General features: G+C 37.3%; 4 protein-coding genes and 1 non-coding gene across 6 annotated transcripts; 2 read left to right on the forward strand and 3 right to left on the reverse strand.

The window, feature by feature from the left end:
* Positions 1-221: 221 nt before the first annotated feature.
* Positions 222-2,402, reverse strand: LOC111801626 (thylakoid lumenal 17.4 kDa protein, chloroplastic-like). Its single transcript, XM_023685679.1, has 4 exons — positions 2,221-2,402; positions 1,703-1,827; positions 719-965; positions 222-553 (listed from the first exon to the last, which is right to left on the reverse strand). The coding sequence occupies exons 1-4, from the start codon at positions 2,336-2,338 to the stop codon at positions 330-332; spliced, it is 714 nt and encodes a 237-aa protein (XP_023541447.1). The 5' UTR covers positions 2,339-2,402; the 3' UTR covers positions 222-329.
* A 1,149-nt stretch (positions 2,403-3,551) lies between these two features.
* On the forward strand, positions 3,552-6,796 carry LOC111801627 (oligopeptide transporter 6). 2 transcript variants are annotated; one of them, XM_023685680.1, is made up of 6 exons: positions 3,552-4,238; positions 4,515-4,612; positions 4,713-5,282; positions 5,372-5,630; positions 5,739-5,921; positions 6,012-6,796. In XM_023685680.1, exons 1-6 carry the CDS (start codon positions 3,756-3,758, stop codon positions 6,618-6,620), a joined length of 2,202 nt encoding a protein of 733 aa, XP_023541448.1. In that variant the 5' UTR covers positions 3,552-3,755; the 3' UTR covers positions 6,621-6,796. The 2 variants fall into 2 exon arrangements, with proteins under 2 accessions (XP_023541448.1, XP_023541450.1); XM_023685682.1 differs by lacking the exon at positions 3,552-4,238 and adding an exon at positions 4,263-4,372.
* Positions 6,797-7,532: 736 nt separating this feature from the next.
* Positions 7,533-9,858, reverse strand: LOC111801628 (probable pectinesterase/pectinesterase inhibitor 34). Its single transcript, XM_023685683.1, has 3 exons — positions 8,800-9,858; positions 8,571-8,707; positions 7,533-8,350 (listed from the first exon to the last, which is right to left on the reverse strand). The coding sequence occupies exons 1-3, from the start codon at positions 9,723-9,725 to the stop codon at positions 7,650-7,652; spliced, it is 1,764 nt and encodes a 587-aa protein (XP_023541451.1). The 5' UTR covers positions 9,726-9,858; the 3' UTR covers positions 7,533-7,649.
* Positions 9,859-11,600: 1,742 nt separating this feature from the next.
* TRNAA-CGC lies at positions 11,601-11,673 on the reverse strand. Its single transcript has one exon. It is a non-coding gene; the product is annotated as a tRNA-Ala (tRNA).
* A 4,700-nt stretch (positions 11,674-16,373) lies between these two features.
* On the forward strand, positions 16,374-19,440 carry LOC111801631 (putative zinc finger protein CONSTANS-LIKE 11). The gene is made up of 4 exons (XM_023685687.1): positions 16,374-16,640; positions 17,640-18,137; positions 18,225-18,368; positions 19,051-19,440. The coding sequence occupies exons 1-4, from the start codon at positions 16,536-16,538 to the stop codon at positions 19,162-19,164; spliced, it is 861 nt and encodes a 286-aa protein (XP_023541455.1). The 5' UTR covers positions 16,374-16,535; the 3' UTR covers positions 19,165-19,440.
* The last annotated feature ends 1,808 nt before the right edge of the window (positions 19,441-21,248 follow it).

Here is a 21,248-nt window from a genome sequence, read left to right on the forward strand (position 1 = left end):
TGGCATCTTTTTAGTGACAGCACAGTCAAAGAATAACTCATCCCATGCAAATATACAAATAGATGCGCATCCGGGGAACCGAACCCTGGTTAGTACCGTGGGAGGGTACTATGATACCACTAAACCAGATGCCCTTAAATAGGCAGTTAAGAGTATACTCAAAGAAAAAACATCAGATTTTGTTCCTAAGGAAACAACTAGAACTTGACAGTGACACCACATTGTTCTTCAACAGAAGTTAGAGGGAGTTGTCTCTTTGAATATGTATTACTTACCAAAATCATTTAAGTTGTTTATACAATACAATACATACACAGACTATATTGAAATCATCGACATCCCAATTCAGCTCTTCCTTCAGGACTAATAGTTGGATTTACACACAGTTTCTGAAGATCAATGTAGCCTATGATTGTGTCCTCAAAAACTGCATCCTGTAATTGAGCATCATCAAATGTGGACCCTGAAAGTACAGTGTTCTTGAACGAAGCTCCTTGGAGATTGGCTTTCCCAAAATTTACCCTATCTAGAACTGCGTTCGAGAAATCGACACCTGCAATATGCAATGTTGTCATGATGTTTGAACCCGTGTTATGAGTATTAATACATGATTTTAGAGTTGGGAGATCCAAATGACCAGCTTTAGATGAATGAAAATCAAAGTCTTTCTCCTTTCCGCCTGGCTATTGGAGTTGGGGTAAGATAGAGAGAATTTTACCCTTGAAGCTGGCTCCAACGGCATATGCTTTTGACATTACCACTTCAGAGAGGTCTGCACCATCAAACTTTGCTTCTGACATCAACGCAGCAGCAAGAGATTTCCCTTTTAACTGGCTTTTTTCATTTGTGTAGTCACAGAAACGAAGATCAATTGGCTTATCATACACACCATTTGCTTGACCTATAGTGTTGCCAACAAAAGCACGCTCACATCGGTTGGGTTCTGTCGACAGTGGAGGAAGCCTCTGCAAGTCCCACATATTATATTATCAGTTCAACAGGTTTATTTCTCGAGGTTAAATATAATGAGTTGTTTCACACTTGCCACACAAAGTGAACGAATTTTGTTGATCATGACTATAAAAGGAAGAACGTAAAAAAAGAAGATGTTTCCACACTCTTAAAAACGCATCTGCTACGGAGATGTTTCCACACTCTTAAAAAGAATGTTTCGTTTCCCTCTCCAATTGATACTATTTGTAACCGTCTAAGTCCACCGCTAGCAGATATTGTCCTCTTGGGGCTTTTCCTTCCACGGTTACTCTCAAGGTTTTAAAACGCGTCCGCTAGGGAGAGGTTCTACACTCTTATAAAGAATGTTTCGTTCCCACTCCCCAACCGATATAGGATCTCACAAGACTATTACAAGATGTCCTTAACCCAAGTTTAGATGCAAGTTCGTGGGTTTGGAATGGCGCCTGGGAATTTTTATCTCACGTACCCAAACATCAGATAAATTTGAATAGCAATTCATTATTCTAAAAGGTCATGTCAATACACTCCAAATAGTTGAAAATTTATCTACGCTACACACTTCTAATACACAAAACTCAAACGTATAAACTATAAATCAGCAGAAAATGCATAAACTCCAAATTGATCATTTAATGAAATGCCTGAAAGCGAAGAATGTCACAGATGTGGGTATTAATTGTTAATTGCCTCAAGCCATGTGGATGGAGAAATGTGATAGGCTATTGACCTGAGTAGCTGCAATCACAGGAGTGGTATTTGTCAAAGCCCAAACAGCAAGAAGACCACAAGCTGCGGTACCAATGTGCTTGCAAGGTGACAAGCTCTCTTTTGGTTCAGCCCCATCCACAGTAGCTGCAATTGAACCACACGGACACTTGTTTGATCAGTTAATAAAATGGCATTGCAGATAAGGCTCCATTAAACATAAGTCATAACGATTGAATACACACGATGGGGTTGAGCTCAAATTGCGTTCCCCCAAGCACATCAAAGGGTATGCAAAAACAGGAATTTTTACCAATTTAGAGATCACTCAATGCATTTACCCATAACCAGCATCCTGATCCTAACAACATAATATGCAGCAAAGGGCAGAGACCGGGAAAAGGAAAACAGTTCTCCCCAGATTCTAATGCAATTTACCCACAAAAAGGGTACGATGTGGGGAGCAATCGTTCAAGTAAATCAATGCATAAAACTAAAGTGAGTTGAAAAAAAGAAAGAAGAGGTCGAAGAAGAACTAACCACAGCAAGTGATACGGGCGAGGGAAGGGGCAAGTGGGGATATAAGCTGTGGGCGTTTTGCAGAGTAGAAGCTGCGAGAGAAACCATTCTGAGAGAGTGGAATTGATAAAGCGGCCATTTGGAAAAATGAATTCCCTCTCCTTCGGTCCCTGTGCTTCACTTATCCGTTCTGAGATGTTGGGGATCCGATATTGATGGCGTGGCAGTACACGTAGGATTATGGCTAAAAAAAAAAAAAAAGAAAATTGTGAGGAGGACAAGCACATTACATTATTGAGTTCCCAAGGAAAACAAAAGCAAAGCTCTGTTCATGATTCAAGCTCCTCCATTAATGGGTGTGTTAGGAGGGAAAGCATTAATATTTCATGGCCAACCCTTCCTTCCAACACTGAAATGAAATGAGCTTTGTTTGGGATTGCAGTTCTGGTGTGTTGGATTGTGATGGGGAGGACCATATCCTCCTCTCACTTACTCTGAACACCATAAATGAGGAGGATGTTTTTTTCCATCCAAGTGCTCCCCAACTTTCTTCCACTAAAATTGTCTTGTTTGACTATTGGAATTCTCAAAAATAATGGCCGTAAAATATGACTTGCATTGACTTTGACTTTGACTTTTATGTATTGACTTTGAATCTTAACCTGCACTCTCAGTTGAGTGTCAGCTAAATTATTAAAAACAAAGGATGTAATTCCTTCCCAACATTGGAGGGGAAATCGAGTCTTCTAACGATGTTTGGACAGCTGAAGTAACCATAATAAGAGTGTGAATTGGGATATATGATATAAACAAAAAGAAAAGATAAAAGAAACTAAACGACAATAAATATAAAGAGGGACAAAGAACATAACACAACAAAAAAACAATAACAGCAAATAATTAAAAGATAATGGAGCTATGACTATAAGAAACTAACATACAAAAACACAATTGACTTTAGCCTCATTTCACATTTCACATTAATGGAAATTGGAATTGGAATATCTCCCAAATCATATTATATATGATATGTTTTTTTTTTTTTTTTTTTTATAACAAAATATATGAAATTATTATCGATATTCAATTTGGAGATAAGTTGATATCCCGAAAAATAAGCAATATAAATGAGATGGTGGTTGGCTCACCGTAACTACTTTTTTTTTTTTTTTTTTTAGGNGATACTCAATTAATTTTTATTAATATTTAACAAATTTAATAATTATGTATTTATGTTTCAGTTTCAGATATTTATATTTAGATTTAAATAATATAATTTAGGTGAATAAGATTTGAAATTACTTATTTACTTTTTAAATAAGAATAATGAAATGAAACTGATTTGATTCGTTGACCAATTCCGACTCCCATTCCCATTAGAGATTCGAATCTCATTCATAGTCCCACTGATTCAGTTTCCTTATATTCTACGGGTTGTTTTGCAGTTGCCATAAGAAGAAGAAGAAGAAGAAGAGGAAGAAGAAGAAGAAGAAGAAGAAGAAGAAGCGAGGCCGCTGTGAACACTCTCTCTCAATCGCCTCCCACTCCACATCGCCATGTCCACTAGCGTATCGGAGATCCAGAGCGAAGACCCGCTATCGGCCGTCGACGATGAGTGCCCGGTTAAGCAGGTGGATATTACTGTCCCCAAAACCGATGACCCCAACTTGCCGGTTCTCACATTCAGAATGTGGGTTCTGGGGGTTGCTGCCTGCGTCATACTCTCCTTTGTCAACCAGTTCTTTTGGTACAGAGCCAACCCATTATCGGTTTCTTCGATTGCCGCGCAGATTGCTGTGGTGCCCCTTGGCCATTTGATGGCCAAGACGCTTCCCACTCGACCCTTTTTCCGAGGCACCCGGTTTGAGTTCACTTTGAATCCTGGACCCTTCAATATAAAGGAGCATGTTCTGATTACCATTTTTGCTAATTCTGGTGCTGGCTCTGTTTATGCCACTCATATCTTGACTGCTGTTAAGCTTCTCTACAAGAGACAGCTTACTTTCATTCCTGCTCTGCTTATTATGCTCACTACTCAGGTCTCTTTCTTTATCTTTGGTTTTCAGTCTCCACACAATGCATGCTCTCCTAACTCGTATCATTTATGAATTCTGAATTTGTTAATAGTATCTCGAGATTCCAGATTTGAATCGAACAGACATTCCCGTAACTGGTTTGATAGTCTGTTCTGAAAAATGCGTCTTCTATCTTCTCTTAGGGTTTACACTTTTTGTTTTTCATTTTGAAGAGAGTTGCAATGGCTATTCCTTTTCTGTATTCTGGTGTTCATAACTTGTATTCCTTGTTAATTGTAGATTCTAGGATTTGGCTGGGCTGGACTGTTTAGGAAATATCTGGTTGAGCCTGGGGAGATGTGGTGGCCTTCCAATTTGGTTCAGGTGTCGTTGTTTCGGTGATGTCTTATGATCTAAACCCCCTTTCACTAATTCTGTTCTAGTTGAATGAAGCTATTCATGTATGTTTTCTGACTCGGGGAACTTTGAGATCTGCAGGGCTCTGCATGAGAAGGAAAAGAGGCCCAAACGCGGCACCACTCTTACACAGTTTTTCCTCTTGGCCATGATTTGCAGCTTTGCTTACTATGTTGTTCCTGGCTATCTTCTCCTGATGCTTACCTCTTTCTCTTGGCTCTGTTGGTTTGATTCGAAGTCTCTTTTCCTTCATCAACTGGGTTCTGGCATGAATGGCCTTGGACTCGGCGCATTCGGGATAGATTGGACCACAATTTCATCTTACCTTGGAAGTCCCCTAGCCAGTCCTTGGTTTGCCACTGCCAACATTGCTGTGGGCTTTGTTCTTGTTATGTATGTCATGACACCCCTTACTTACTGGCTCAATGTATATGGGGCAAAGAAATTTCCCATATATTCGAGCGCCCTTTTCATGTCCAATGGTCAAAGATACAACATTTCAAGCATAGTCGATTCTAATTTCCATCTTGATCGAGGAGTTTACAGAACAACTGGGCCTGTAAATCTCAGTACCTTCTTTGCAATGACCTATGGTCTTGGATTTGCCACTCTTTCTGCTACAATTGTGCATGTCTTTCTCTTCAATGGAAGGTAAATTCTCGACAAAACTTCAAACTGCAAAGTGTAGGGAAGTGCGTAACAACCTTGTGTAATTGATAAATGTTCTTTATTATATGCAGGGAATTGTGGAACCAAAGCAGAAGTGCTTTTGGTGGGAAGAGAAAAATAGACATACATACAAAGCTTATGCGTGCCTACAAACAAGTGCCAACTTGGTGGTTCATCCTCATCCTTGTGCTCAACATTGGTCTCTCCATTTTTTCCTGTCAATATTACAATGTCTCGCTTCAATTGCCTTGGTGGGGTGTACTGTTAGCTTGTGTCATTGCCTTCTTCTTCACTCTTCCCATCGGCATCATTGCTGCTACCACAAACCAGGTGAGAGGCATGGAACACCATTCCAAACGACAAATCTCTTTGGTTTCATGAGTTCCTTTCTGAAAAGCTTACTCATATTGAATCTAATAATGCCTTTCTTGTTTGCAGGCACCTGGTCTGAACATTATTACAGAATACATCATTGGTTATGCATACCCCGAACGCCCGGTTGCCAACATGTGCTTCAAGGTGTATGGATATATCAGTATGACACAAGCTCTAACCTTTGTGTCCGACTTTAAACTTGGTCACTACATGAAGATTCCACCCAGGACGATGTTCATGGCCCAGGTGAAATTTCTATGACCTTTGGGATGAAATTAAATATCAAATATCAAAATATGTTGTTGCTGATAATGAATGAACGTTATGGTATGGCAGATTGTTGGAACAATCATAGCCGTGTTTGTATACATTGCAACTGCATGGTGGCTAATGGGATCGATTCAAGACCTGTGTGATACGAACCTGCTGCCTGAAAACAGCCCCTGGACTTGCCCAATGGACAGAGTGTTCTTCGATGCTTCTGTGATTTGGGGGCTTGTTGGGCCTCGTAGAATCTTCGGGAACCTGGGAGAATATGGAGCTGTGAATTGGTTCTTTTTTGGAGGAGCCATTGCCCCTTTGGTTGTATGGAGTGCGCACAAGATGTTCCCGAAGCAGAGTTGGATTGGGCTGATCCACATGCCTGTCCTGTTGGGCGCAACATCGATGATGCCACCAGCCAGCGCTGTGAACTTCACCAGTTGGTTGATCTGTGGGTTCGTGTTTGGATTTGTGGTTTTCAGATACAAGACGGAGTGGTGGAAGCGGTACAACTACATCCTGTCGGGGGGGCTGGATGCTGGAACCGCGTTCATGACAATACTCATCTTTCTTACATTGGGATCAAAAGGCATTGACTGGTGGGGGAACAACACCGATGGATGCCCCTTGGCGTCTTGCCCCTCAGCCAAAGGAGTTATGATTCATGGCTGCCCAATATTCTGATCTCTCTCATCTTTCTTCTTAGCTTAACAAAAGTCTGTATCTCTTCTTATTTTCTCGGTTACATCATGGCGTCTACTCTCTCTCTCTCTCTCTCTCTCTGTTGTAAATTTTCTTCTCTGTGATTTCGTTTTCTTTTAGTTGAGGGTTAAGTAAAATGCACAGTTTTTTTCTTCTCCTAATTATTATTATTTCTTCTGATATGTGATGTCCATTTTCATTAAACTTGCACCAAGCTTCTTGTGATTGGGTGATCTTCTTGTGTTGTGATAAGTTTTGCATGGATACAATCTGGCACTCACTCAAATATCCAGTGCTACCAAAATAAATGTTGATGTGATGGGTAGAGGGGGTGTTAGGTTGGGGTAAATAAATAAGAAACGAAGTAAATGCAAATGGAAGGTTTTTCAAATGCCCATTTATTATTTATTTCATTTATTGCCCGCCCACACCGCTCCCCATTGCCCTCCATTTTCAACCGCCACACCCACCGCCACCGCCACCACATTATTACTCTTTCCTCCTCAATTTTTTCCCCCAACTTTCTTTCTTTTTTTTTTAAATTAACTGTTTTCTTTTTCCTTTTCAGTTTTGAGGTCCAGAACTTATAATATCTGCTTTTTCCATAAACTCTTATTTATTAAGAGTTAAAGCGATGGTAAACTTGTAATTTCCTCTCCAAAACAGTGGATTACTTTGACCTCTTTTTCTTCTACACTTTCTTCTTACAATAATTATTATATTTTAATTCAACATGGAATTTTAAAATATATAAATAGATTAACATTCTAATGCCTTATTAATGATATATATATAAAATCAAATATTATTCTGTTACAATACAAATAAGAGGGGAAGCAAAAAAAAAAAAAAAAAAAAAAAAAAAAAAAAAAAAAAAAAAAAAAAAAAAAAAAAAAAAAAAAAAAAANAAAAAAAAAAAAAAAAAATCACGGTTAACTATATAGTATTTTATGCAGACACTTTTTACGTACCTTTTTCTCCAGCTCCCTTAGTGCAATAGACGTGGCCGAATTACAGATTTAGCCCTCCCAGGAAAGCCACTCCGGTGGACGGTAGCCACGACGAGCCGTAAATGAACTGCGCCACCGTGAACTGAGTTGCCTCCACCCTCGACGTTATGACCCGATATCCAGGCCAGGTCACCCTCTGGCCCACTGCCCCACCCGGCCCATAGTTCATATACTCACCGTAATACAAGGTGTCAAGTGCAAACGTGGCGTTCCATTCCAGCCAACCGCGAGGATGCACGTGGCCCCCAATGTATGACTGCATGTACACAACTCTAGAGTATAGTTTCCAGGGACGACCCAGATACGTTGGGTTGGTGGTAGTTGAGGACGACGCCAGATCGGGGGTGCCCAAAATCCGGCAAGCGTGGATGGAAATTCCAGTGTTCTGATTGGGATCCTTCCGGTTCTGGGCCGTGATTGTGTTCTTTTGAAGCTCCATCGCCTTTCGGGCGTAAATGCTGCAGTTTTGAAACACCACGGCCGCATTGCCGAAGATGAAATCCACCGTCCCGTAAATGTCGCACTCCCGAAAGAATTGCCGGTTCGAATGCACGTAGAGAGTGTCCTGATACCCGATGACGTTGCACCGGTACACGACGGCGTGATCGGCGCTGACTCGGAGGGCCACCGCCTGGTGCCGAGCCGGTCCGGCCCAATTCACAAATGTCATGTCCCTCAAAATGATACCGGCGCCGCTGACGGCTGTGACCCCAAAAAATAAAATAAAATAAAATAAAAAACATAGTGAAAGGACACTCAGATTGATGGGTTGAAATACTATAAATATTTTAGAAGAATAAATTAATGAAATTCCCATGCAACTCAGAAATCATATAGGATTAGGGTTTAGGGTAATTGAACTAAATAAATAAATAAATAAAATTAATTAATTAGAGATATGGTTGAAAATAATTTATTTTACCAAACGACGCCGTGTGAAACGTTGTCACGTTGTCAAAGATACTCTTGCCGCCCGAAATCACAGTTTTACCCTTCCCATCCCCAACAAACATCAGATTCGTTTTCTTCCTCCCTACCTTAAGGTTTTTCTCTTCGTACCTGTACGTAGAAAGGACAAAAAGGGTATTTCAGTAAATTCATCCTGACAAATCGTAATTCAAAAATATTAATTCAAGTGTACATTTATTTACCTTCCTGCCATCACGTAGATGATCGTCTTTCTGGTACTGAATTCGGGTGCCTTTTTTATCGCTTCGGCGATCGTCTTTACCGTTCCATTCCCGTCCTTCGAGACCACAATATCGGCCTGCAACACCCCAACCGGCAACGTCAGCAACCGCCTCTCTCTCCGGCTCATCCACCCGGGGAAGTTACCAGAATCATCCTCCTTCTCGGCGGCGTTCATCAAGCGTCGCTTGTTCTGAATCGGCACTCCGGAAAAGTCGTTCCTTACGCTACCGGAAAACAACGCCAGGCAATTGCTCACAAGCTCAGACAAATCGTGGAGTTTGTCAGTCATTTGATCTTTAACATTGCCGCTGAGTTGGGAGAATCCGTCCGTACAGGTGTCTTGATTGGTGAGGGCGGCGCTGAGCCAGGTGATGACGTCATCGGAGGAGGAGGCGAGGGGATGCGGGCGGCTGTCAGAGGAAGGCGGCGCAAGGGAGTGAAAAGAGCGGGTTAGGGCATGGACGGAATCGTCGAGGAGTTCAAGACAGGCGTCGTAGGCGGAGCGAAGGGGAAGATCCATATGAAGAGAGGAAAGGTGGGAGGATGAGTAGAGGGCTTCATTCAGATGGTGGAGAGTCAAATTGAAGGAAATGTGAACGAGATCCCGTTCGTTGGCGCTCAGAGATCCAGGGAAATCCAGGAGCGAGTCCACGCAGAGACCCGGGAGCCGACTTCGGGCACAGGCCTTGGAAATTGCCCGGGTCGGTTTTCGAGGGACTTTCGGGTCGGAAGAGGTTCGGAGTCCGAGGAGCGAAGTGGGGGAGACGGCGGCGGCGGCGGCGGGGAGGATGAGAATGAGGGACAGAAGAGAGAGAACGGGAAGTGGTCCTCTCCTTGGGTTGGCAGCAGCAGCAGGGTGGGTTTCATTGAGGCGGCGACACCCCATTTTCGGAGAGGAGAGAGAGTGATCCGAAATGGTAAAGGAGGAGGTGAGGATAGAGTGATTTTAAGGGATAAATATTTCACTCTAAACTCTTTTATCTCACTATTCAAATCTAACATTAAATTTTGTAGGTGAAATGTTATGAACGGTGGACCTTTGGAGCCTTCGAACAACCTCTCCCTAGTCAAGATTTATTCCACATTTGACTACACCTTTAAGGTACACAGCTTCTTTGTTTTTGGGCATGACTCCGATGAAACTACCTACTTCTATTCTAGAGTGGCTTCATCCCTCTAATTTCATTTTCTTTTTAGGGACGAAATTGGTAGGTTTGAAATAAAAAAGAAAAAGAAAAAATAGGGCATGAATTAGAATTATAATTATAATGCCTCACATGAATGCAAAATTATTGGGAATATGAAATAAATGAGTATTATTATTTACTCATTGCTTAATCAACAATCATTATTATGATTTTATTAATTTTAAAATTTGAAGAAGCTGAGTCATAAATGAATTTGGTCAGCTTAATAACAAATTAGAATTTTAGTTCCCAAGATTAGATTAACAAAAGATGCAAGAAGAAGGTTTTATTTAGTTTAATGAGAAATAATTATTTATTTGTTTTGTAAAAGAAACCACCCTCCTTTTATTCCCTACCTCTTTTAGTACTTAATATTCCACTTCACATCACTTTGTTTCCCCTTTTTCTTTTTTTGTTGGTATTTTCATCTAAAAAATATGGTTTTACTTGGGAAGAAGAAAGAGAGGATCTTGATTAGTGGGAACCAATGAATGTGGACTTTATATTATAAAGTTAACTATAAAGATTATTATGCCATGGAATGCCCATTTAAATTGTCGTAAATTCACCTAAGTCTACATAAATACATCCAACTTTTGCAAAACTTCTTTATTTTATGTGTGTATTTTGTGTTTTTCTTCCTAAAAAATATGGACAAAATAAAATTTTAGAAAATGTCGTATATTAATAAAGATGGTGTCGCTAAATCCGCTAAATCTAAAAAGTCTTACAATTGTAAATAAACACAAAAAGGAAAGATGATATTCTTCTTAAAAAAAAAAACATATTATTCCATTTATAAAAAGAAATCACTTTAGAATAAAACCTAAAGGTGAGGAATAAATCCCAATTAAGAAAATGTCATTAATTTTTTTTATTTGCGGTGTTGGATTAGAATAGGATATTCTTTCATTATCATATTTATATAACTTCATATATTAAATTGGATCCTAAAAAACTTTATAAATTAGATCACGGTTAGAAGAGAAGTTTGATGCATAGACTGAATTAGGTACTTGAGTCTTTGAGTGGTATGAGTTGTACACCTAGAACCAAAAGAAAAGCTCGTAGTCTCCTACTAAATCCAAGATGAAATGAGAGCCTACGAAGTATTATTTGTATATGAAATTTTGATTGTTAGTAATGATATAGGATAAGGCGGTTCCTTAGAAAGACAGCAAATTTGGGGTTTTAAACAAAAAAAAAAAACATATTGTAAGGGGGCATGTTAGGATGGGAAGGAGAGCTACAAATTTGATTAGACATTAATAATGTGCATGTGGTTGGTTGTTTGTTTTGGGGGACAAACCCCAATTCCACCAATTTCATCCACATGATTTCCCACAAATTTCTTCTCTTTTTCATTCTTCATCTTCCAATCATATGTTTCCCAAACCCTTTTCTTCTATCATAATACTCTCTATTATTGGAACCCGAGTCACTGGCTCAGAAATCGGTCCGGTCCAAACTACGAAAGTCAATGCCGGTCCTGTCAACGAGTCTCCGTTAAACGTTGCGTTTTACCGCAAAAATTCGAATTTTAGTTGAATTTTAAATAAAACTAAAAAAGTAAATGGAGGTGCGGGGAATCGAACCCCGTGCCTCTCGCATGCGAAGCGAGCGCTCTACCATATGAGCTACACCCCCGATGTTGAATTGTCGTTACAGTTTTATAACATAATTTATATTCAGAAATACGAGCTAGAAATGGGCTAAGCCCATCATCTTATTCAGCGGGAGGCCCAGAGTTGCTGCGAACATTTCTACGTGACTATAATAATTTTAAATATGGTCTCATTTTCATGTTATGATTATAATAATTTTAAAATAAATATAATCTTTATATAAATTAATTGTTTATAAAGTTTAGATTTAGACATATTAATGAATAAAATTACTTGTGAAAAGGTAAGAAATAAAATAAAATAAAATAATTGTCCCCCTCCATACCTTATTTTATAGCCGTCAAAAAATAAGATCCATCATTTATAAAATATGATTACTTTCATGTTTTTAAAATCTGACTAATAATTCAAAGAAAGAAAGAAATAAAGGATAAAATAAAAATATTTTGTAATAAAACCTGTAATCCCATTTTGGACTTTATGTAGGATCCATTTCAATTAATTATTTTTTGTATCCATTTCAATCACCAAAAGATGTGCACATCCTCACAAACCTCCAAAACAAAATAATAATAATAATAACAAATAATTGAACGCTTAATATATTACATACTTTCCCTTAAAAAAATATTTGGCTAACTTTTAACATTGCTTCTATTGTAAATACAAATTTAAATGATTTATATTGTAATATTGAAAAGAATACCAGTATAGAAGAAAAAGAAAAAGAAAAAGAAAGTGTAGCCATATTTTATATGTGTATATATATACATATAAAGGGAAGCAATCTTGGTTCCTAGAAAAGCGAGGAATGCGTGTGTATGGTTGACACGTGGGAGGCATAATAATGAAGGGGGATGACGAGGTAAACGAGGTGTTTGGGAGAGAGACGAGTTTGTTCCATTCTAGGACAGCTCCATCTTGTCCCCGCATAGAACACAATTCCAATATTATTTTGGTCATGAGGACCTTCACCCACTGCTTTGCTGCCACATTTCGTTGCGTTTTCAAATGGCAATTAATTACTACGTTTTTCATCCCCATTCCATTGTGTTGCAATGCCACCTACTTCGTCTTCTTTTTCTTGTTCTTCTTCTTTCTCCCGGCGTTNTTTATACCAAATTTATTCTTCTCAAAAGTTGATTTAGACAGGACACAGATCTGACCACCAACGATTAGAGTACATCTAACGAATGGTACGTTCATTCAATTTTTAAGATTATTAAAGTTAAAAAAAAATGTATAATTGACCTATTAAATAGGTCAATCGGGACTAATGAAAATGAAAGACACATCAAAAATGCCCATCTTGTAGGTTTGTTTCGTAATTAAATTTAATTAATTTTTTAATTTCACGATCAAATTAAATTTTGTCATTACGAATCATTTTTTTTTAATAATTGTTAAAAAATAAAAGAATAGGTTTGTTATTACTGAAAATGAAGGATTTAATGCAAACTGTTGATTGATCTATGAGAGTTTGAATGTAAATTTGCCTCTCTAAAATGTGGAGAGAGAGAGAGAGTGACATTGGATGGTTAAGATTTGTAGGCTAATTATTCTTGTGAATCCAACGAAAGGGTGCCCTCTAAAGACTTGTAATTTTCAAAATGTGAACATATATATATATATATTAAATATTTTTTTTAAAATTGTGTATTAAAAATATTTATGTTAATATGATTACACTAAAATAAACCATATTAAAAACAAAATTCTCATTCTTTTAACTATTTTACCTTTGATTAAACAACAGGTTGAATTAATTATAAAAATAAGTTAAATAAGTTTTTTTATATTTTTAATTTCTAACTCTTAAGTCAAATCCCACGCGTTTATTTCTCAACAATACAAATTAGGGACTTGATTTATGGCGAATTGCATTTGGATACGCACATTTTCTTAAATAGTGAGCAAAAAGTTGATTTATTCTCGTCTTAAAGTCCCAATCATATCATATCAATATCAATATCAAACCATTGTACTTAGACTTCATTTCTATTATTATTATTATTATTTTATTTTCGTATAGTCGTTTTTGCAAATGGAGGGCTCAAAGCATGGTGTTGGGGAAATATGTTAGTATTTAGCAGAAAGAAATGAAATAAAAAAAAAATACAAATTATTATTTGACGAGATATAGTTGATGGAATATTAATATGATTAACACCCATTTGTGTTATTATGCTATCTTTAACTCTAATCAATTATATGGTTTGCGAGATTATAATAAAATAGTGTTATTTTATTATTGAAAAAAGTGGTAGGATAAAAGGGGAAATAATTGAAGTTTGAGAAATTGATAAAGATTAGAAAAATGAGTTGGTTAAGTGTAAAGTAGATAAACACATCACAGACATTATTCCATTAATAACCAAGAACAAGAACAACAACAACAGCTTCAGTACAGAGGTTTTTGACAATGAACCCCACTAGCCACTTTTTTTTTTTTTTTTTTTTTTTTTTTTTTTTTTTTTTTTTTTTTTTTTTTTTTTTTTTTTTTTTTTTTTTTNCACATCCCACCTGTTTCTTCCTTTCATTAATTCAATCTTTTCAACAAAAAAAATCCCCCAATAATTAATTGCCTTTTATTTATTTATTTATTTATTATCAGAACACAACCCATCCAAAACTTCGAAATTAAAAATACTCGTTTTTAATTTAAATATTTTATCCAAAAAGATAAATAAAAATCTAAAAGTTCCAAACAAAATTCTTATTAAACAGAATATTAATTCTTCTTTTATTTAAGTGAAAGTCAACCTCTAAATGCCAACTAATTTTTCAGCACCCAATGTTGGCTCTGGAAATCCTTTTTTACGCCCAAAATTTCTTTAAAAAAAAAAAAAAAAAAAAAAAAAAAAAACGAGAGAGAGAGAGAGAGAGAAAAAAAAGAAGAAGAACATATTCGAAAATTTAAAAGGAAAAAAAAAAAAAACATCAAATTTTAGGGACATGCGTACAATAGTACTAAATGTCTTGGTACTTTTGGCGTTGAATTTAAAATTTAAAATTTCATTTTTTTTTTTTTAAAAAAACAACCAAATAAAAGAAAAAAATGAGCCATTTATTTATTTATTTATTTGAAGAAATGAATGAGGTAGTATTTGTTTTGATTTACTTTATTGGGTTTCCGAATATGGGAATTTCAAGGTTTTTTTCGTATTGGGTAAACCAAAAAAAGAATTTCAGCTTTTCACACCACTCTTTCTTGTTGTTTATTAAGCATTTTGGATTTAACCCTTTTTCACTTTTTCATTTTCTTTATTATTCTCATTCTAATACTCATTATTATTTTATTTTATTTTCCACAATTTTCTTTTAGTGGGCATCGCCGTATTTAGGGTTTCTTCCATCTTTTCACATTACTTTTTCTTTCTCAAATGCAAAACTTCAATTAGATACACATTTTATTTTCCCCTTTCCTCTATATACCTTTTTTTAACTACAATAAACTATTAAACCCCCCTATACAACATTACATTACAATACATTATATTACAATCAAATTTCTCTTTTTAACTTTAACTTTGCACCTTAAATAACACTGGCTTAACTTAGAGTAAACAACCAGATGAAATCGAGAACTAATTATTCGTCTCTTTTTGCTTATCTTTTATTTTTGTTTGTGCCTTTCGTTTTCTTTTGTTTTGGCCTTTTCCGTGGCACAAAAAATAGTAACATCTTATCTTAATTATTGGTTCTTATGTCTTAAACCATATTATAAAATAATAATTATCCATTCCATTTTTAGTTGGTTCCAAAATAATTTTAAGAAAAAAATGTGATAATGTAGTTGAAATGTACTATCTTTTTTATATTGTCCACGTTGTTTCTTTTAATATGGAGACATCAAAATCTTTTATGGGGTTGTTGAATGCTTATGAGTTATAAGAAGAAATACATGATATTCCCAAATGCCCATCCCAACGACCTTTTCACTGCTAATTATCTCTATACCTACCATCAAACTATACCAAACTTTCCGTTTCTAGAAAGATTCTGTCCCTAAATTATTCATTTTGTCTACCTTTCTTAAAGGATATCAAAAATTAAATACTCCCCTATCTTACCACCCAATCTCTCTACATTCTCCGACACTACAAAATATGACTTAATCTTCAAGTTTTTATGATTGAGGCACCGAAAAAAAAAAAAACAATGGTGGGAATCATTCTGAAATTGGGATAAATTATGTAATAGGAAGAAAGTGAATTAAAAAGAAAAAAAAAATATAGAGAGAAAATGGGTTCGTTCATATAAATGGGAATGGACGATCAGCATCCCCACGCTCCACATTAGCGCGTGAATATATTACTATTGGACCCATATTCTTTAGGCTGTCCACAACTCACCTTCATCTGCTTCCAAGAAAATTATCTTTTTTATTTTATTTTATTTTATAAATTATCCAATCTATACATTATAATTCAAACAAAATATGTAAAAAAATTAATTGTGGAGGATTAATAAAATAAATTAGTAAAACGTCGGTTATGGTAGAGGTCTGACTTTTTTAGGGAAAAAAAAAAAACAAATAATTATACAAACGTCAAATACCATTGAAAATACAAATCATTTTTAGTTTTATTCAATTAAAAAAAAAAAATTAAAAAATTTGAGGTATTTTATTTGTTTTGTCGTTATATGTGTTGTGGGGGAAACCTGATTACATCATAATCATATGGGTGCTTTAAATTCAGTCATCAAATTAACTTCTCAGTATAAATTCCTCAGTTTCTCACCTCCAAAACAAACCCATTTACACCCTTTTCTTTCTCTTCTTTTCGGCTGCTCTGTTTTTCTGCTACTCTGCTTCGCTTCTCAACATTTGCAGCGATTTTCTTCAACTTTAAGAGCGTTCTGTCTCATTGGGCACTCAAAATGTTCGAGGATATTGGGGTTTTCTTTCCTCACTTTCAGAACTTCTCCCAGGTCCAGCAGCTCGAGGAGTTTTGCAAAACCCACCAGCCATCTTCTTCTCCAATGGTACTACTACTTTCCTCCATCTCTCTGTTTTTTCTTATTGCTGTTTCTGGATTATTCTGTTTCGCATTTTCTTTGCACTGTTTGAAGCTGATTTGCTCCAGAATTTCACATTTCGATATTGGGTGTTCTTCATTTTCAACTTTGAAGCTTTAATTTCTCTCCTTTTTGCTCAAGGGAAGATATAAGCTTATAATGAACCTGAGTTTGTATGCAAACTGGGTTCCATGGCAATTTTTGTGTTGATTTGGATAATGGGAAAGAAGATGGAGGGGAATTTTGGTAGGCATGTGTTGGTAAGTGGTACATGGCGATATCAGTGGAATGGATGTGAAAAGAAAGCCGATAAAGGAATTCTTTCTTTTATCACTTTTTTCTTTTCGTCAACAAACATTTTGTAATGACAATATTGCTGTGCTGCTTTTCATGCTGGATGTCAAAAATTATTTGTAGAAATAGGAAGGAATATAATGGGCTTAAACTCTTCTTTTTCAGTTTTGGGGTTTCGTGTTCTACGGGCCTTCTTCCATTCCTTTTTTTTTTTTTTCTTTCTTTTCTTGTCTCATTCTGTTAGGTAGACTTCACTTGCTCTCCTACTGTTTGTGAAAATGCCTGTGAGAGAACAAAATCTCCACCTTCGTTATTTTGCAACCACTTCCATTTGGAACTATAACGCTCCACAGAAAGTAAAGGAAAAAAAGGGAAATTCAGCCTGAAAAGTTCGCTCTGGATCCTCTCTGGCTGGCTAAAAGTGCGGAATCTGATTGTGAAAAAAGAAACTGAGGATGCCTTTGGACCTTTAACAACACCTCTTAAACCTACTCCAATTAGCTCAACCATTTTTCCTATTGTTACCCTAAATGCTTAACTTATCACTTCTATTTCCTTTCCCTTTTTGCCTCAAACTTAACCAAACTGACTTTCAAATACATTGGTTTCTGATAGTTTTTTGGTTGCATCGCCATAGCTTAAATTTATGAGCATGTTTCAAATATAATGCAGATATCCACAATCTGTGAATATGACATGGGTGGGGAGGGAGATCTGTTTGAAGCCCCACAACCACAACCATTTGTTGAAGACACTTTCATAGGTCTTGATCCTGTGATGGCAGCCATTTCAATGATGTCTTGTGCTGAAGAAGTCATCTCTCCTGAAGGACTAAAAGTTGCAGACTTTCAATCGCTTCAAAATGACCAGCTGCTAAATGAGGTATATTATGAGTGTGAAAAGGATCTCTTGGAAAAAGCTGCATTAGAAAGACCACTGCCTGAAGCCCTGAACATTGATATTCCAGTACTGTACCCAGAAGAAAATCAAATTCCGGAAAACAAGCCACTCCCTGATGTCTCGATCCAGAAAAGTACCAGCTCGGGGGGGTTAAGCTCAATGGATTTGTTGAAAGAACCTACCATCAAGCCAAGTTTAATAGATTTCCCTGGCATGGATTTCAGTTCTGTTTATGGGATGAGGAGAGCATTTAGTGAAGGAGATATCAAGGTAAGACATGTTACAACAATGGTCAGTTGTTTCTAGGCTTTGGACTTGATAGATCTTTAATTTTTTGTTTTTTTTTTTGGGCTGCAGACACTCGGCAATGACAAGATAGGCATGATCCATTCTTCCTTCCAACGACCCTTGTTTAGCAATTGTATCAACGAGGAACGCCTAGAAAAGCTTTACCGATACAGGAACAAGAAGACAAAGAGGAATTTTGGGAGAAAGATCAAGGTAAAAAGAAAACAGAATGTTACGTTTCATTTCAAATTATCAGAAACTTATCATAGCCCTTTCAGGAACTCCCACTCTAGGCCTGTATGCATGTAATCCCCCGCCCAAACCCCCCGTTAGTAGATATTGTCTTCTTTGGGCTTTCCCTTTCAGGTTTTCCTTAAGGTTTTTAAAACGCGTATGCTAAGGAGAGGTTTACACATCCTTATCAAGAATGTTTCGTTCTCCTTCCCAACCGATGTGGGATCTCACAAGCCACCCTCCTTCTGCCCAGTGTCCTCGCTGACACTCGTTCCCTTCTCCAATTGAAATGGGACCCTCCAATCCACCCCCTTCGTATCCACCTCCTTTTGGGGCCTAGCCTCCTCGTTGGCACACCCCCTCGTGTCCACCTCCCTTCGGGACTTAGCCTCGTCGTTGGCACATCGTCGGTGCCTGGCTCTGATACCATTTGTAATGCCCCAAGCCCACCGCTAGCAGATATTGATCTCTTTGAAATTTCCCTCGAGGTTTTTAAAACACATCTGCTAGGGAGAAGTTTCCACGCCCTTATAAAGAATGTTTCGTTCTCCTTACCAACAACAAGTTGTCGGTGGGATCTTACACACATATTCTTGCATATACAGTATCTAATCTTGGTGAATTGTTGTTCATAAATTTCATTGTATGGTCTGGTTTTCAGTATGCTTGTAGGAAGGCTCTTGCAGACAGTCAACCTAGGATCCGTGGAAGGTTTGCGAAGACGGACGAAAGTGAAGTCAAGGGCAGTAGCTCACTCTCAATGCTGTTTCTATGAGAAAAATAAGAATGAAAAGCAATATAGGCATGAGAAGCTTGTTGTGAAGATGAGGTGGGAGAGTTGAGCAGAAGCCATAGAGTTTATGTTTGTGGAAAGTTCAGATTGAATCTCACTCAATAAAATCCACAAACCAAGAAGGCTGTAGGGTATTTTGTCATCTTATGATTTGTATTACTATCTTTTGTACACTAGAATGGTTGCCTACATTTGTATATATATATATATATATTATCCGTTGAATAAAATAGGAAATAAAAGTTCTTTGTTTATTAAGTTTGTACGAGATGGGCTGTGCTGTTCAGCTGATAGAACTAAGCCTACTTTGTCAAATATATCTTCAACCAAGAGTGTTCAAACAATTAACCTGACCTTAGGATAGATTTTGTGAAATCTCACTCAGCTAGGAGAACAAAACATTATTTATACGGGTGTGGAAACGTTCCCCTAGCAAACACATTTTTAAAACTGTGAGGGAAAGCCCAAAAGAAAAGGTCCAACTCATTGACAGCAGTGGACTTGGACCGTTATAAATAGTATCAGAGCCAGACATTAGGCGATGTGTCGAGAAAACTGAGCCCCGAAGGGGATGGACATGAGACGGTGTGCCAGCAAGGACGCTGGCCCGATAGGGAGTGGATTGGAGGGAGGGTCCCACATCTCTCGGAGAAAGGAACAAGTTCCAATAAGGACATTGGGTCCCAAAGGAGGGCATCACATCGATCGGGGAGGAGAACAAAAAAATTATTTATAAGGGTGTGAAAACTAAAACCTCTCCCTAACTGACCTGTTTTAAAAACCTTGAAAGAAAGTCAGCACGAGAAAACCCGAAGTCTGAGAAAGAAAATCTACAGAAGACAAAATCTCTCGATGTAGATTTGGGCAGTTACATGTTTGGTTTTAGAATTAATTTGGATGACAGATGCTTGGATATCTTATGGGTTGAGTCCATTCAACTTCTGGACCCAAGACCCCAACAAACTCAATTGGGTTTTGTCTACCTCAACTTGATTTTCAATCCAACCCAATTTGGGTTACTCGGGTTATTGGTTTTTTTTCAAGAAAGTAACTGAATGCATTGATTGGGCATTAGCGTAACGATTCATCATTTAGTAACTTCTTTTGCAATTGAAGTGATGATAGTTGAAAGGTAATTGACATGGATTATCGACTAACTTCTGGTGTGATTTCATTGCAGAAAACAGCTTCCTGGATGTCGGAGATGGTTAGTAACTTATTTGGAGTCCTGGACATTATTGTATATAAATGAATTCCTTTTGTTGTCCTAAGCAGATGACATAAAAACTGGTGATTGGTCCAAATGGTAACAGTCCAGGACCAGACAAAGCATAAAGAATTGTGATGTCAGGCTCCATATCTCCCCCCCCTGCTTCCTTCCTTCCCAGTTCTTGCTTCCTTACTTCCCAGTTCTTGCTTCCTTTCTCAAGCTAGGAGACAATCACTACACTTCTTTCATCTTCTTCCAATGCTGTGTACCACTCTCTGTGACTCCATTTTTGTTCACAGCTATCAGTTTCATGTTCTTAACTCATTTCCTTGCTTTCAAATGCAATACGAATTTGTGGGAAGAAAATGAAAAGGATTCTCCTTTCATCTTCTTGTTCCCTTCGAAGGGTCTCTGGATTTTCAAGAAAACTACAAAACTACACAAAAACAAGAAGACACCGAAACCATTGAGTGAAGTGAAGGTTCATGTGATGTGTTCTTATTTTTCATGCTTACTTCACGTGATCCGACATCGACATTGGAACTAAGTTGTTTCAGAACGACAGCACAGAAAGAAAGAAAGAAAACGCCGTCGTTTTTTAACCTCTCCTACATTTTCATTCTCTTCCCAAATTTAACCTCCTTGCTTCAATTGTTTTTAGCAAACTATCATGTTCAAAACAGGGGCACAGAAAGAAGCAATTTTTGCTGATTTTTCCCCCCCAAGGAATAAAGAGTAGTTTCTTTTGGAGGGTCAACTCCATTAAAGGGTTTAATAAACACAATAATACGAGAATACCCTTGAAAGAAAATGGTGGGAAATTCTCAATTCCAGTCTCTCCCATTGCAGACACCAT

Source organism: Cucurbita pepo, chromosome LG09 (genome assembly GCF_002806865.2).
Source record: "Cucurbita pepo subsp. pepo cultivar mu-cu-16 chromosome LG09, ASM280686v2, whole genome shotgun sequence".
NCBI classification, from domain to species: Eukaryota; Viridiplantae; Streptophyta; class Magnoliopsida; order Cucurbitales; family Cucurbitaceae; genus Cucurbita; species Cucurbita pepo.

Excerpts from the sequence above, each read along its gene's own strand:
- LOC111801626 (XM_023685679.1), bottom strand. The coding sequence starts at position 2,338 with ATGGCCGCTTTATCAATTCCACTCTCTCAGAATGGTTTCTCTCGCAGC. Across the intron at positions 1,828-2,220 it reads CGCCCGTATCACTTGCTGTG|CTACTGTGGATGGGGCTGAA; the intron begins GTTAGTTCTTCT and ends GTTCAATTGCAG. Across the intron at positions 966-1,702 it reads CTGTGATTGCAGCTACTCAG|AGGCTTCCTCCACTGTCGAC; the intron begins GTCAATAGCCTA and ends TGGGACTTGCAG.
- LOC111801631 (XM_023685687.1), top strand. The coding sequence starts at position 16,536 with ATGTTCGAGGATATTGGGGTTTTCTTTCCTCACTTTCAGAACTTCTCC. Across the intron at positions 18,138-18,224 it reads TTAGTGAAGGAGATATCAAG|ACACTCGGCAATGACAAGAT; the intron begins GTAAGACATGTT and ends TTTGGGCTGCAG. Across the intron at positions 18,369-19,050 it reads ATTTTGGGAGAAAGATCAAG|TATGCTTGTAGGAAGGCTCT; the intron begins GTAAAAAGAAAA and ends TCTGGTTTTCAG.
- LOC111801628 (XM_023685683.1), bottom strand. The coding sequence starts at position 9,725 with ATGGGGTGTCGCCGCCTCAATGAAACCCACCCTGCTGCTGCTGCCAAC. Across the intron at positions 8,708-8,799 it reads ATCTACGTGATGGCAGGAAG|GTACGAAGAGAAAAACCTTA; the intron begins GTAAATAAATGT and ends TTCTACGTACAG. Across the intron at positions 8,351-8,570 it reads GTTTCACACGGCGTCGTTTG|CCGTCAGCGGCGCCGGTATC; the intron begins GTAAAATAAATT and ends TTGGGGTCACAG.
- LOC111801627 (XM_023685680.1), top strand. The coding sequence starts at position 3,756 with ATGTCCACTAGCGTATCGGAGATCCAGAGCGAAGACCCGCTATCGGCC. Across the intron at positions 5,631-5,738 it reads TTGCTGCTACCACAAACCAG|GCACCTGGTCTGAACATTAT; the intron begins GTGAGAGGCATG and ends TCTTGTTTGCAG. Across the intron at positions 5,922-6,011 it reads GGACGATGTTCATGGCCCAG|ATTGTTGGAACAATCATAGC; the intron begins GTGAAATTTCTA and ends ATGGTATGGCAG.